Genomic DNA, 12,915 nt, shown 5'->3' on the forward strand with positions numbered 1-12,915 from the left:
TCACTTTGAATTCTTCTAATAGTTGCCTCCCTTCTACATGTTCATGTTTGCACAGCATCATTCACACCAGCATAATATACACTGATGAACTGTTCATTCATCAGTGCTATGGTTACTCTGCTACCATAGCAGAGCAACCATAGCAGTTTGTATTCTTCATGCATCTGTTCATTACAAATAATCTCGTACTCTTTCCATAACTTCTTTTGCCACACTACTTGCTTGCTTGATTCCACTGTCGCCCATCTCACTTCTACACTGTTTATTCACTTACACAGGTGATAGGTAAATGGCACAACATACGAGCAACTTCTTCACTCAGGGAAGAGGGCTAATCATCAACCAGACATCTGCTAGCATGCTATGGCACATCTTCAATGTATTAACACTACCTGAAGACTTCCTCCATCAAATCCAGAAATCAATAACATGATTCCTCTGAAACAAAACCAACTGACAGCCTACTCAGCACTCTGTAAGCCATTCAACAAATTCTCCTATATGATAACCAATTCTGAATTAAACATTGTAATGAATGATAGGGTACAGTTCTGCTTAAAGATGGTTATGAACATACTGCAAACTATGGCCCTGAACTATTCTGCTTAATATAAAAATTTTGATACTGGTTTATTATAAATTTTTTGTTAATGTTTCATATCACAACATCAGTCGGTGCCAGTTTGGTATGGAGGAAGGGGGGATCATTAAGCATAATTGCTTTGGAAATGAACTTGCTGTCATAATAATCAGTTTACCAAATCTGCATGGCTGAACCACTTCTCATAATGAGTATATAAAAACTACAAGTTGTGAAAAATATGATTTCAAAAGAATGCTACCATGACTCCCTACAAATGGATTAGAATGTCTCCATTATGCAACTTGAGATATTTGTTGTGATTTTTCAGTTTTGTGATGTGTTCTTTTTGATCTGATAAGCAAAATGCAGAAAAGCAGAACCTGCAAACATAAGTGACTGACCCAGAAAAGCATACATGTGAAAAGAAACAATGTGGCAGCTTATGATGAGCTTCTGTTTGTGTGTGTGTGTGCGCGCGCAACAGTGCATGCAGTATGATGGCTATCCTCTCAAGGAAATAATTTTGAGAAGGTAAAATAATGCAAAAAAAAAGTTATAATTTATTAAAGAAGTAGAATAGGTATTTAAATATCATTATTATTAATTTTATGTTGGGCCTATATGAGTGGTTGGTTGGTCAACCACAGTACATTAGTACCATGTATGAGAAAATAATTTGGAAATGAGGAACTTGTTCACATTGGATGAAGGCCTGTGCATTGTATTCCTTGCGAAACACATGGAAGGGATGGCTTTTCCACAATACAGCAAGAGTAGGAATGAAGGAGGAAGAGAAATTTGTTCTGCAAGTACGGAGTTTAACTATGAAGGGATGTTGGGTGGTCGATACACATTTCAATGGATTTGGTAGAGAGAGAGAGAGAGAGATGGGAGGGGGGGGGGAATTGTTGATAACAGTTCTGAAGAACATTTGCCATGGAAACATTTACAGAAGATCTGTGTGAGAATGTTTGGAGTGAGTTGGTAAGGCAAGTCATTAATCAGTCTGACTCTTTCTTCTGCACTGTGTCAAGTATTTTTAGGGAGCTCTTGGGGCCACCTCCCCAGATGTGCGAGCCATACTTGATGGATGAGCAGATTTGTGATTTGTACAGGGTTAATAGTTGTTTGGGGTAAAGTAATAAGAATATTTTTTTTTTTTTTTTTTTTTTGTGTGGGAAATAAGGCAAAACTGTGTTTTGCAGCACTGAAATCGACAAGGTTATCTGAGCCCAATCAAAGAATGGTTTGGAGATCAGAATTGAGGCTTGCAGAGGTTGCTGCTCTGTGAGTTGTGGTAGTTTGTTTAGTGCAAGATTTGTCAAGTGAGAAGGAGGAATGTAGGCTACACATCAATGACCTGCTCTCTGGAGCAGGTTATTGATGTATAGAAGAAACAGGGTAGGTGAGAGGACAGAATCTTGTGGGAGCCCAGCATTAGCTGCATAGCTAGAAGATATGGAACCATAACTATCACACCATTATTTGTGAATCATTAAAAGTTATTATTTTTATCGACAAAACAATAAAAAAAAAGTTATTGACAAAACAATAAAACTTATTACTATTCATATTTAGAAAAACATTTAATATCTACTAGCAAAATACCTTATTTGGAACTTTAATATATAAATGATAGATCCAGTGTAGTACAGCAATTCGTGTTTGCATAGATTCATGCTTCAACTGTTTAGTGAGAACACTGACAACAGAATTAAAGTCCAGCTGCGTGTTTTCGCCAGTAGTTGACAGTTCCTTATCTTTATGGTCAGTAAGTGTAGTATCTGAACTGTCCTCTGATCCTTCAGGAAGTCCTCTATCATCTTCCAAAGTAATCAGATCCATTAAGCTTTGGTTTACAAGTTTAGCTGTTTCAATGATATCTTTAAAAAAAAAAGTTAAGAAAATTCACCTACTCTCATTAGAATAAAAAATCAATTTATTTTGGAGCTAATATGAAAATAATAATAATAATAAAAGCTTACTTGAAATGCTGTATTCAGGATACAAAATTATAGCAGATTTTATTAGAAGCAAGTTTTTTTTAATTTTTTTTTATCAATTTAAATGATGTATATTAGCAACAGCTAACCACATCTTATGACACTCTAATATACTGTATTTTTTGGACGATAAGACACACCCCAAATTTATGAGACAATTTTTAGAAAAAATATATTATTATATAAAAATATTCACAAATCTTAAATTTCATTTCTGTCACTTTTCGTATTATTGTCTGAACTACTGTTATCACTCTCTGCAAAAACAAAGTCATCTTCAGTAATATCCGTCACATTACTTATGCCACATTTTTTAAAAGACTTAATAATCATCTCATCTGTTCAAAACCACATATACTCGCCCACTAACTACTATTCATACCGGTAAAATTTTCGTATATAAATTGGGGATTCCAACATATGTAGCGAAACGTGTTTGGCTCGCATTGAAAACATGGGAATCCAAGACTTACCCAGTATTACCTACCTTCGGAACCATAAGATGCACCCCAATTCTATCTCTCTATGTAAAAAGATGCGTCTTATGATCCAAAAAAATATGATAATTAATATCCCCTAACTAGTTTCCACATGAACAATTTTTTTCAAATTTGTCTATTACTTATGGTGGTCAATTACTATTTCAGTCTTCCTATGGATCTTTTTTCGGACATTTTGGCTTCAAAACACTTGTCTAACTAATATTTTATATCCCACTCTGCCAAGTTATTTTCTAATATGATTCTGCCAATGATGCCACTGGTTCTCTCTCGGAATTTTCTCCAGAACTATGTGGTCTCAGTAATTTTTAAATAACTGCTTTACTTTTAATACAACTCTCAGATCTATAATTAAGACAGGTTTGAATACTGTTTTGCACAACTGTAGTCTTTTGAATTTGTATTTGCTACGGGTATTGCTGTAGATAATTGGACACTGAATAGTCAGTCATTCTATAAATTACTGAAAAACAGTTATGAATCTATGGAACCTGACTGAAATTGATATCAAAATTTCATTACACATTTTCATATCCACTATAGTTTTCAACTTTACAAGTCACTTAATGTTTTTCAATGAAATATGGATTACATAACTTACATATGTAATTCATTTTTGCTAATTGTTGTTACTGATGATTTCCATAATAGCTGAATTAGTAGAAACAACAAGTATTTCTCGTAGACAGGCTTATACGTTGGTTATGCATTACTAAATCACTTAAGGAATTGACAACGTAGATACGAATATATATTAAATTATACTTTAATAAATATTTCTGATATTTCTGCAACGTCACGTTGCCATCTTCAAAAGGAACTTACAAAAAAGACACGTGCATGTAGGCACTACAATACAGTAACTGAGAAAGAAGTGATGAAGCTATTGTTCTCCTAAAAGTCCTGACGGTGTCCCCTAGTGGGCTACGTAGGTGTTCTTGGCCGTTGGGTCTAAGGTCTGCTGATGTAAGCCTCCTAAATTTGGGGCAGTCTCATACAACCAAATTTGTTGAGGTTTGGAGAGTTTCTGAGGCTGATTCCAAAAATAGTCTTTCGAATTTGTATTTGTTACAGTGTACTGCTGTAGCTTTCTTCCACCGTATTCTGTGGCATGTATCCACAGCATGGTCTGCAAGACCAGAATGGCCGTACTTGTGAAAGTGGAAGTAGTCCTTGTGTTCCGAAATTCTGATATTCGCTGTCCTGCCTGTTTGGCCAAAGTAAGACAGTTTACAGCTGCAAGGGACCTGGTATACACCAGGTAGGTATAGGGGAAGTGGTTGGTCTTTAGTGGAGCAGATAAGGGATGCCAATTTTCTGTATGGTTTGTAACAGGAGGTTAAGTCATGTTTTTTTAATTACCAAATTACCAAAATCTTAAAAAAACATGACTTGACCTCCTGTTACAGACTATACAGAAAATCGGCATCCCTTATCCGCTCCACTAAAGACCAACCACTTCCCCTAGACCTACCTGGTGTATACCAGGTCCCTTGCAGCTGTAAACTGTTTTACTTTGGCCAAACAGCGAATATCAGAATTTCAGAACACAAGGACTACATCCACTTTCACAAGTACAGCCATTCTGGTCTTGCAGACCATGCTCTGGATACACGCCACATAATACGGTGGAAGAAAGCTACAGTAATACACCATAGCAAATACAAATTCGAAAGACTATTTATGGAATCAGCCTCAGTCCTAAGAAACTCTCCAAACCTCAACACATTTGGTTGTATGAGACTGCCCCAAATTTGGGAGGCTTACATCAGCAAACCTTCAGCCCAATGGCCAAGAATACCTACTTAGCCCGCTAGGGGGCACCATCAGGACTTTTAGAAGAACAATAGCTTCATCACTTCTTTCTCAGTTACTGTGTTGTAGTGCCTACGTGCACTTGCGTTTTTTGTAAGTTCCTTTTGAAGATGGCAATGTGACATTGCCGAAATATCAGAAATATTTATTAAAGTATAATTTAATATATATTCGTATCTACGTTGTCAATTCCTTAAGTGATTTAGTAAAACATAAGTATTTACTATAAAAATTCATCAACTGCATCCATTGCACTAGAACTATCAAGATATACAAATTAATAAGCTTTATTTCTTATTAATTTGTTCTTATTGATTAAGTTCCTTTTGAAGATGGCAATGTGACATTGCCGAAATATTGGAAATATTTATTAAAGTGTAATTTAATTTATATCAACGTTGTCAATTCCTTAAGTGATTTAGTAAAACATAAGTATTTACTATAAAAATTCATCAACTGCATCCATTGCACTAGAACTATCAAGATATACAAATTAATAAGCTTTATTTCTGTAAATTAAGTTCTACATAACTTGAATGTTATGTAGATCAATATACTAAATCTGGTGATGATTAAAAGATGAAAAATGTTGAGTTTCCTATTTATTATTATATCCTCCATGAAGTCAGCATACTCATCGTGGGAGGTATTTATTGTACTGAAATTTAAATTCCTTAATACTTCCTATAGTAACAACATATTTTGGTAATGCATTCCATTCATTCACAATTCTCCATGTAAAAAATCTACTCCTCATACCTTTCTTCACCAGCTCTTACACAACTTCAATGTGTATGGCATGTATTTAAGGAAAGAATGGATTAGAACAAAAATGATGGATTGCACTTGAATGGCTCTGGAGTGAGTGAAATGGAGAAACCATTGCTAGAAGGAAGAGCAGTATGTGATGCAAGTAAGAGACTAGAGGAAGTAAGAGGTGAAGTGAAAGATCAGAAGAGTGGAACAGATGAGACTGAAGTGCTTGGTAGTGGAAATAGTAGTGATAGTGTGTGAGAGAAGTGAAAAAAGGAATATAAGAGGAACAGGAAATGGAGCGTACAGAGAGACACAACACAGAGAGAGAGTGGATGCTGGAAGCAGTAGTGAATGTGTGTAAGGGAATGATCAGCATAGAAATGGATCAGGATTGGGGGGTGGGGGTGGTACTGAGGCTGAGGGAATGATCACCACTTAATGAGGGTAAGTGGTGCGGAAATCACAACCAACAGGTGATTTGGGTACTGGTTATAGCCCCAAAAGAGATCTTCAGCGCGTTTATTTACAAATGCCATGAACATAATAAGGGAGATGAAATTGTTTCACTGATTATTTATTAACTCAAAAACTGTTGAAATGAGTGAAAAATGAGGATGATTTCCTGATGGGAATAGAAATAGAAAGTACAGTTTTTTTTTTTTTTTTTTTATGAGGAGAGAAAGAAGAAGGGGGGGGGAGTGCTACTGATGATAGCAGAGGAATTATGTCCACATAAGGTAGATATGAAAGAGTGAAACAATGGCAATGGTTTGAAAGCAGCGTGATATGAGATGAAGGTTGTCAGGAAGAGATATTTTGGTGAATGTTGTTATAGTCCAGGGAATGTGGAGGGTGGGATGAAGAAATGTACAAGCAACTTGAGTTAGTAAAGAAGGATAGGGTGATATTATGGGCGATTTTAATTATGGCAGCATAGACTGGAATGAAGAGATAGCCTTTGGGAATAAGGAAAATGAATTTCCCGTGTTCTTGAGAGATAAACATCAGGACCATCAGTGAGTGAGCATCAGAGACTTCTGTGTGGAAAGGATATATGTGAGATTACAAGGCTGCTGATTATGAGAAGCTTAGGAGACAGCTTGGAGCTATACAACAAAATGAGGAGTTGAGCAGAAATATAAATGCTGCTTGGGAACTGACAGAGATACTAAACAACATCAATGTGTGAATGTATTCTGAAGGTCAAAATGCTGAATAGGGTAGATGTAAAATGGATGAGTGAGAGTACTAAGCATGAAATCTGGAAGAAAGCAGCAGTTCGGAGAGAGTGCAAGATGAGTAATGGTAATAATCGGTCACCCACAAAGAGTATAAAGAAAATCAAAAGTGCAGTATGAGCAGAAATCAGCACAAGGAAAACCCTAAGGAGTTTTATCAACAATGTGGCAAGCAGAAAGAATGATTATGGCAAGGTAATATTAAAGATGATTTGGAAACCACTGCAAAAGACATACTTGAGGTATTAAGTAAGCAATTCATCAGGGTGTTTCACCCTCATCAGTGTGAAAATCATGAGAAACTCCTCATATACCTCTTGATGAGTGTGTGTGAGCAAGAGGTATATGAGTCGAGTAAGCTTGATATCAATAAAGCAATAGGACCTTATGACATGTCTTAAGGGAATATTCACATGAGCCTTATCCTACTTGTTTAAGTCTTGTAGCAGCACAAGTCCCAAAGGAGTGGAGGGAAGGTAAAACTGTTCCACTTCACAAAGGCAGTGATAAGGCTAAGGTTACAAATTATAGACAAATCTGTATATCTGGAGTTGCAGTTAGGATACAAATTTGGGTTGATATTAGCAATATTCTCTTGCTTGTCAGCACAGGTTTGTTAAAGAGAGGTCATGTTTTACCAACTTGATTATGCATTATAACAAGGTGATGAGGATGTATTGGACAAGAGAGTTGAATATACAGTGGTATACTTAGATTTTGCAAAGGCTTTTGATAAATTACAACACCACAAGTTGGTAACTAAACTGAAGGAGATAGGATTGGATTATAGATTAGTGAGCTGGATAGGCAAATGGCTCTCAGTTGTGCATGGAGGGTGCAATATCCTGAAAGAGGAAGGTCACTATTGGTACACTGCAGGGATCTGTTTTGGGACTATTGTTATTTAATTTGTATATTAATGATACTGGGATAGGTTTAACTGATTTAACAAATATTTGCAGATGACGCAAAACTGGGGAAAGTAATAAGGAATCAAGCAGAAGTCGTGGCCTTTACAGGAAGACTTGCATAGATTGTATAGTGGGAAACAGTATGGAACTGTAAGTTCAATGTTGCAAAGTGTAAGGTTCTGAAATTTGGTAAACAACATGGGAGGTAAGTATACACTTGTTGGGGAAATTTTGCAAGAAGTCGAGAAGACAAAAGACCTTGGAGCGGTACTGGCAAGGATCTGAAGTTCAGAGGTTACACTGAACAAGCTATGAAGACATCACATCAGATTATGGCAATAATGCAGAGGACCTTAATGTGACAAAATAAAGAGGTTCTGATCTTGATAAGCCCTCATATGGATTACTGTGCATAGATTTGGTCCTGTGGTTTCATGGTGATGAGGATATACTGGAAAGGGTCCAGAGAAGGCTGACTAAGGTTGTAACTGGTCTTTGGAATGTGGGAAATAAGGATAGATTGTAGGAATGAAGTATGCAAAGCCATCTGAACTGGAGGAAGAGAAGGGATGTAATTGAGACATTTAAGGTGATAATGGGTTGTTACCAGGTTAATGTAGAAGAAATTTTTATAGAATGGGAGAAGGAGAAGTAGAACAAGGAGTTCTACTCTGGAAGCTACATAAGGAGGGTGTGAACAAGGGTATAAGGAGCAGGTTCTTTTCATGAAGAGTGGTTGGTGAATGGAATGCACAGATATAGATACAATGAATGAGTTTATGAGAGGAGTCCAGAAGTTCTGATAAAACCTAGAACAAAAATGATATGAAAGCAACTGATATAACTACAAGAAAGAAAGAACATATCTTAAACCCCTTTAACTCCCATATTTCATTAAATCTTAATAATTTGTTCTTTTAGGATATATAAGATAAAATTAATTAATTTTTGTTCTAGAACTTTCCAGACCCCCCCCCCCCCAATAAAGCAAGTGATATGATATTTGGTGGCCTTGTGTGAAAACAGTATGTACCTCTCATGATGAGTCTTTTGATTCGATGAAGGTCTGATGTTAATAATATGGCATCAATTCTATAAGACATTTATTATTACTACTATTATTTTATTATTTTCAATAGTATTTTTAAAACATGGGATATGTTACTGATTGTTCTAAAATTGTCTTCTGGTGGTATATTCCTGAATCATACATATTCTTCTTCTTCTCTTCAAGGATTAGACATTTGCCTTGTTCTGGCTTCACTGGTCTTCCTCTCTCTCTCTCTCTCTCTTTTCCTTTGTTCTACATCTATCCGCCTCTTTTGATAGCTGATATCTTTCCATCCTAAATAGATATTCTTTCCATTTCTCTTTATGTTCCTTGATCTTTTCATCTATCTCGTAAATATCTATTTCTTTTCTGATGTCTTCATTTCTATTAAATAATCTGTTCATTTTCCCCCTCTATCTTCTTTATTAACTAAGTTAACTCTGCTGATATTGCATCATATCATATTATTTTACCATTAAGTTCTTTTATTGCTTTTACCATTTCTTCTTTAAATATATCTCAATTATTTGAATTAACAATGATCATAGGTTTGCTTGCCCTATAGTCATAGGGCATATGTGAGTAATATCTAACAGTTCTGTTAGATATTCCTCACATCTTTGTATCGTATCGTCTGAATTTATAATAATTTCTTATTCTTATCTTTTAACTGTTGGCTAGTTATTATTATTATTACATGACACCTCCAGGGAGTCCAAGGACTCATCGAGGGAGGACACCTACTCTACAACTCTGTCTCCACCACTGAATCCATCAACTACAGCGAACTGCATCACCTACACCAATGGCATCTACTGTCCATAACCACCACTAGTATTTTCACAACCACAAACATCCATGGCCACGGCAGAATTCGAACCCGCAGTCTTTTGGCTGGAGAGTGGATATGCTAACCACTTGGCCAACCAGGCTGGCAATAATGATAATAATTATAATTATTATTTTTTATTTTATTTTATTATTAAGTATTTTATATTTGAATGTAACTCAACTATTTTATTTTCTTTATCTAATTTCTCTACTTCTAGGCAGTTATTACTGATTTGTCTATGTTTTTCTTCTCTACATTTATTTTTTTATTTGTCCATATAATCTTTTATAGTCTGCTTTTCCATTAGGATTATTTTTCCAGGTTTTCTTTTATCCATTAGTTTTAGTATCTCTTTTGTTATCTATGTTTTTTTTTTTAAATTCACTCTTTGTATTTCCAACTCTCATCATAAACTTACTCTGTACAGACTAATAACAAAACTGCTTCATTTATAGCAGATTGTTGGTAAATTGAAGGAAAGTTAATCAAAACTCTACTATAAGTAAAACTTCAAGTGCTGTTAATAATAATAACAACAACAACAAAATGATACGTCTTCTGTTTTCCACATCATGGGCAAGATTAGGTAACACTGCAGTTAAAATGCCTGATGCAAAAGGAAGCATTGTGCATCCTGCAAGATTGACAAATTCTTTCAGCCAAGTAATAGCTGTAAACTGGACAAGCTCTTCTGTTAAGGAAAAATAAAATGCATGTAATTAAAATGTTAACTGAATTAATACAATAAAATTAATAATGGAATCCACTATTTTGAGAAAACAGCAATGATGTTGTTTTCATATTTTTGCATGTTTAGTGGCATCTTTACCATTCTTTAACTGTTAAACTATAGTAAGATGTCAAAAACTTATTTTTTAGCTATTTGGCTTACAGATATATTTTAAACTTTTTTTAGATTACACTAGAGGAATATAGCACTAACAAATCAAAAACTAGTCAAGCATCAAATGCATACATCGCATGTTATGGTTATATAGGCATACCCCAATCACACCACACATTCCAGACCCCCCCCCCCCCAACACACACAATCGTATGTAATGGTTTCATAACATTTTAAGCAGTCATATACTGGGTGTATATGACTGCTTAAAATGTAAACAAGGCATTTATTTATCAGTTATGCAAATAAAAAATTTAGAATAATTTTTGCAAACAAAAAAAAAAAGTTAGAAACTGAAAAAGGTACTGAAGGAAGGGAACATGTCAACTAGCTTGATCATCTCTATCTACACCATTAAAAACTTTTCCATTTCAGCAATATCATTGTCATATTTGTAGATAACTGTAGTGTTAACTGTTGTAAACACTTTTCATTTTGTTATGAACTTAATTTTTGTTTTAACTATAACAGCAGCAGTAAGAGAGGTAAGTTTAGCCTAAGCCCCATCTGTTTGATACACCAATGTCATGAAATTTAATAACTTTAATCTTGGTATCTAATGTAAATAGATTTAAAAATCCTTTCACTGGAAGCAATCCTTACTTTGATTTTTATCTGCCATCAACAATAAAATAAAATAATAGTTATAAACAGTTCAACAAACAGAGAGATGTAGTAAGTTATGACAGATGGGGCTCAGGCTAAACTTACCCCTCTTACTGCTGCTGTTATAATTGTTAAAATAAAAATTAAGTTAATAGCGAAATGAAAAGTGTTTACAACAGTTAATACTATGCATCAATTGAATGTCATGTCCCAAAAATCATCATATGAGCAAATGTGACATTGGTCATAATTGAAAATCAATGTATAAATAATTGTATAAAAATCACTGTATATTTCATTATTGTTGTAAGCCTTATTAAAAAAAAGGTATACAAAAAATTCATCAAAATAACAAGGGAATGTTATTTCGATGAATTTTGAACTGGATTATTAAAAAGTGGTTCACTGAAAAATAGTTAAATGATAAAGTAATTATCAAAACATAATTTACTGAAAAGTAATTCATGAAGGACAACACCAAAAATCCATGAAGTAAATGTGACATTTACTTCGTTGAAGAAGTAAATGTCACATTGGTGACATTTAATTCTTTAACTGAAATTGAAAATCAATGTATAAATAACTGTATAAAAATTACTGTATATTTCATTATTGTTGTAAGCCTTATTAAAAGGTATACAAAAAATTCACCAAAATAACAAGTTATTTCAGTGAATGTTATTTCAGACAATGTTATTTCAGTGAATTTTGAACTGGATTCACATTGGTGACATTAATTCTTTAACTGAAATTGAAAATCAATGTATAAATAATTGTTGGGTCCCATTTTTTGATTATTTTTCTCTCTAGTGAAATTATACTTATCTATATTCAACTTTTATCTATGCACGAGATATCATCCAAAAATACAAATATTTAAGTATTTCTCCCCTTAGTGTCCCTAATATTTATATTATACTGCACCTTTTGGGACATTTAGTTTGAGATATTAAATACAAAAACAAGGAGCAATTACTAAAATATGTCTGAATGTGAAACAATATTGCAGTCGTGACACTTTATCTCGTTTTCTTACACATTAATTTTCCCACGTGATTAGGTTCATTTGTTTTTCAAGTGGTGCATTGGGCAGCAATTTCAGACAACTGTTTTATCAATGAAAAAAGGTTTATTAAACTCATTAGCATGGTACGATTCAATTTCTAATATAATTCAATTCAATACTAAGAAAATATTTACAAAGTAACATTAGCTTATCACAAGTAATTTGGGTATGATTCTATATGAGTAATGCGATCATGCTGCCACGACAAATTCGACTCATACAATCATATGTATAATCCCTTATCTAATTAGCACTTTAGCTAACCCTCTATTAGTCTGAATATGCTATATGCTGCAGCACATGGACATATGTAATCAATTCACTCTATTTAACTATCCAAAACTATGTAGATTAAATTATCCTTTCACTGTACTAACACATAACTTTGACATTTAAAACTTTCCTATAAGTTACAATACACATGCATAAATTTTAGGACACATAATTACTTATATAATATTAATATTAACAAGTATACTTTCATTATAATCAGTCATGCACTAAAGGCCTAGTATAACTTTCTTTAGTCTCTTCAACAGTTCAGTAATAGAATAATGATAACAATTACAGACGATTTTCAGTTAACATGAGATTTTTACAGTACCTTTTTCTCTTGAGTTTTCTATATTGGCCTCTACCTTTATCCGATT

The 12,915-nt window shown here is 34.2% G+C and overlaps 1 protein-coding gene across 3 annotated transcripts in view; it reads right to left on the minus strand.

Annotated features, from left to right (window-relative positions):
* LOC150100911 (protein VAC14 homolog) overlaps positions 1-12,915 on the minus strand; it is a 315,351-nt gene that overhangs the window by 124,175 nt on the left and 178,261 nt on the right. For all 3 annotated transcript variants that reach the window (XR_016549127.1, XM_090401162.1, XM_090401163.1), the window contains exons 8-9: positions 10,243-10,380; positions 2,192-2,466 (exon numbers count right to left, since the gene is read on the minus strand). Coding sequence is in view for 2 of the 3 variants with exons in the window: in XM_090401162.1 (XP_090257288.1) it covers positions 2,192-2,466; positions 10,243-10,380 (413 nt within the window). In the remaining variant the exon portion in view is untranslated. The remainder of the gene's footprint in view (positions 1-2,191; positions 2,467-10,242; positions 10,381-12,915) is intronic.

Source organism: Typopeltis vanoorti, chromosome 12 (assembly GCF_054136105.1).
Source record: "Typopeltis vanoorti isolate ZY-2024b chromosome 12, IOZ_Tvanoo_1.0, whole genome shotgun sequence".
NCBI classification, from domain to species: domain Eukaryota; kingdom Metazoa; phylum Arthropoda; class Arachnida; order Uropygi; family Thelyphonidae; genus Typopeltis; species Typopeltis vanoorti.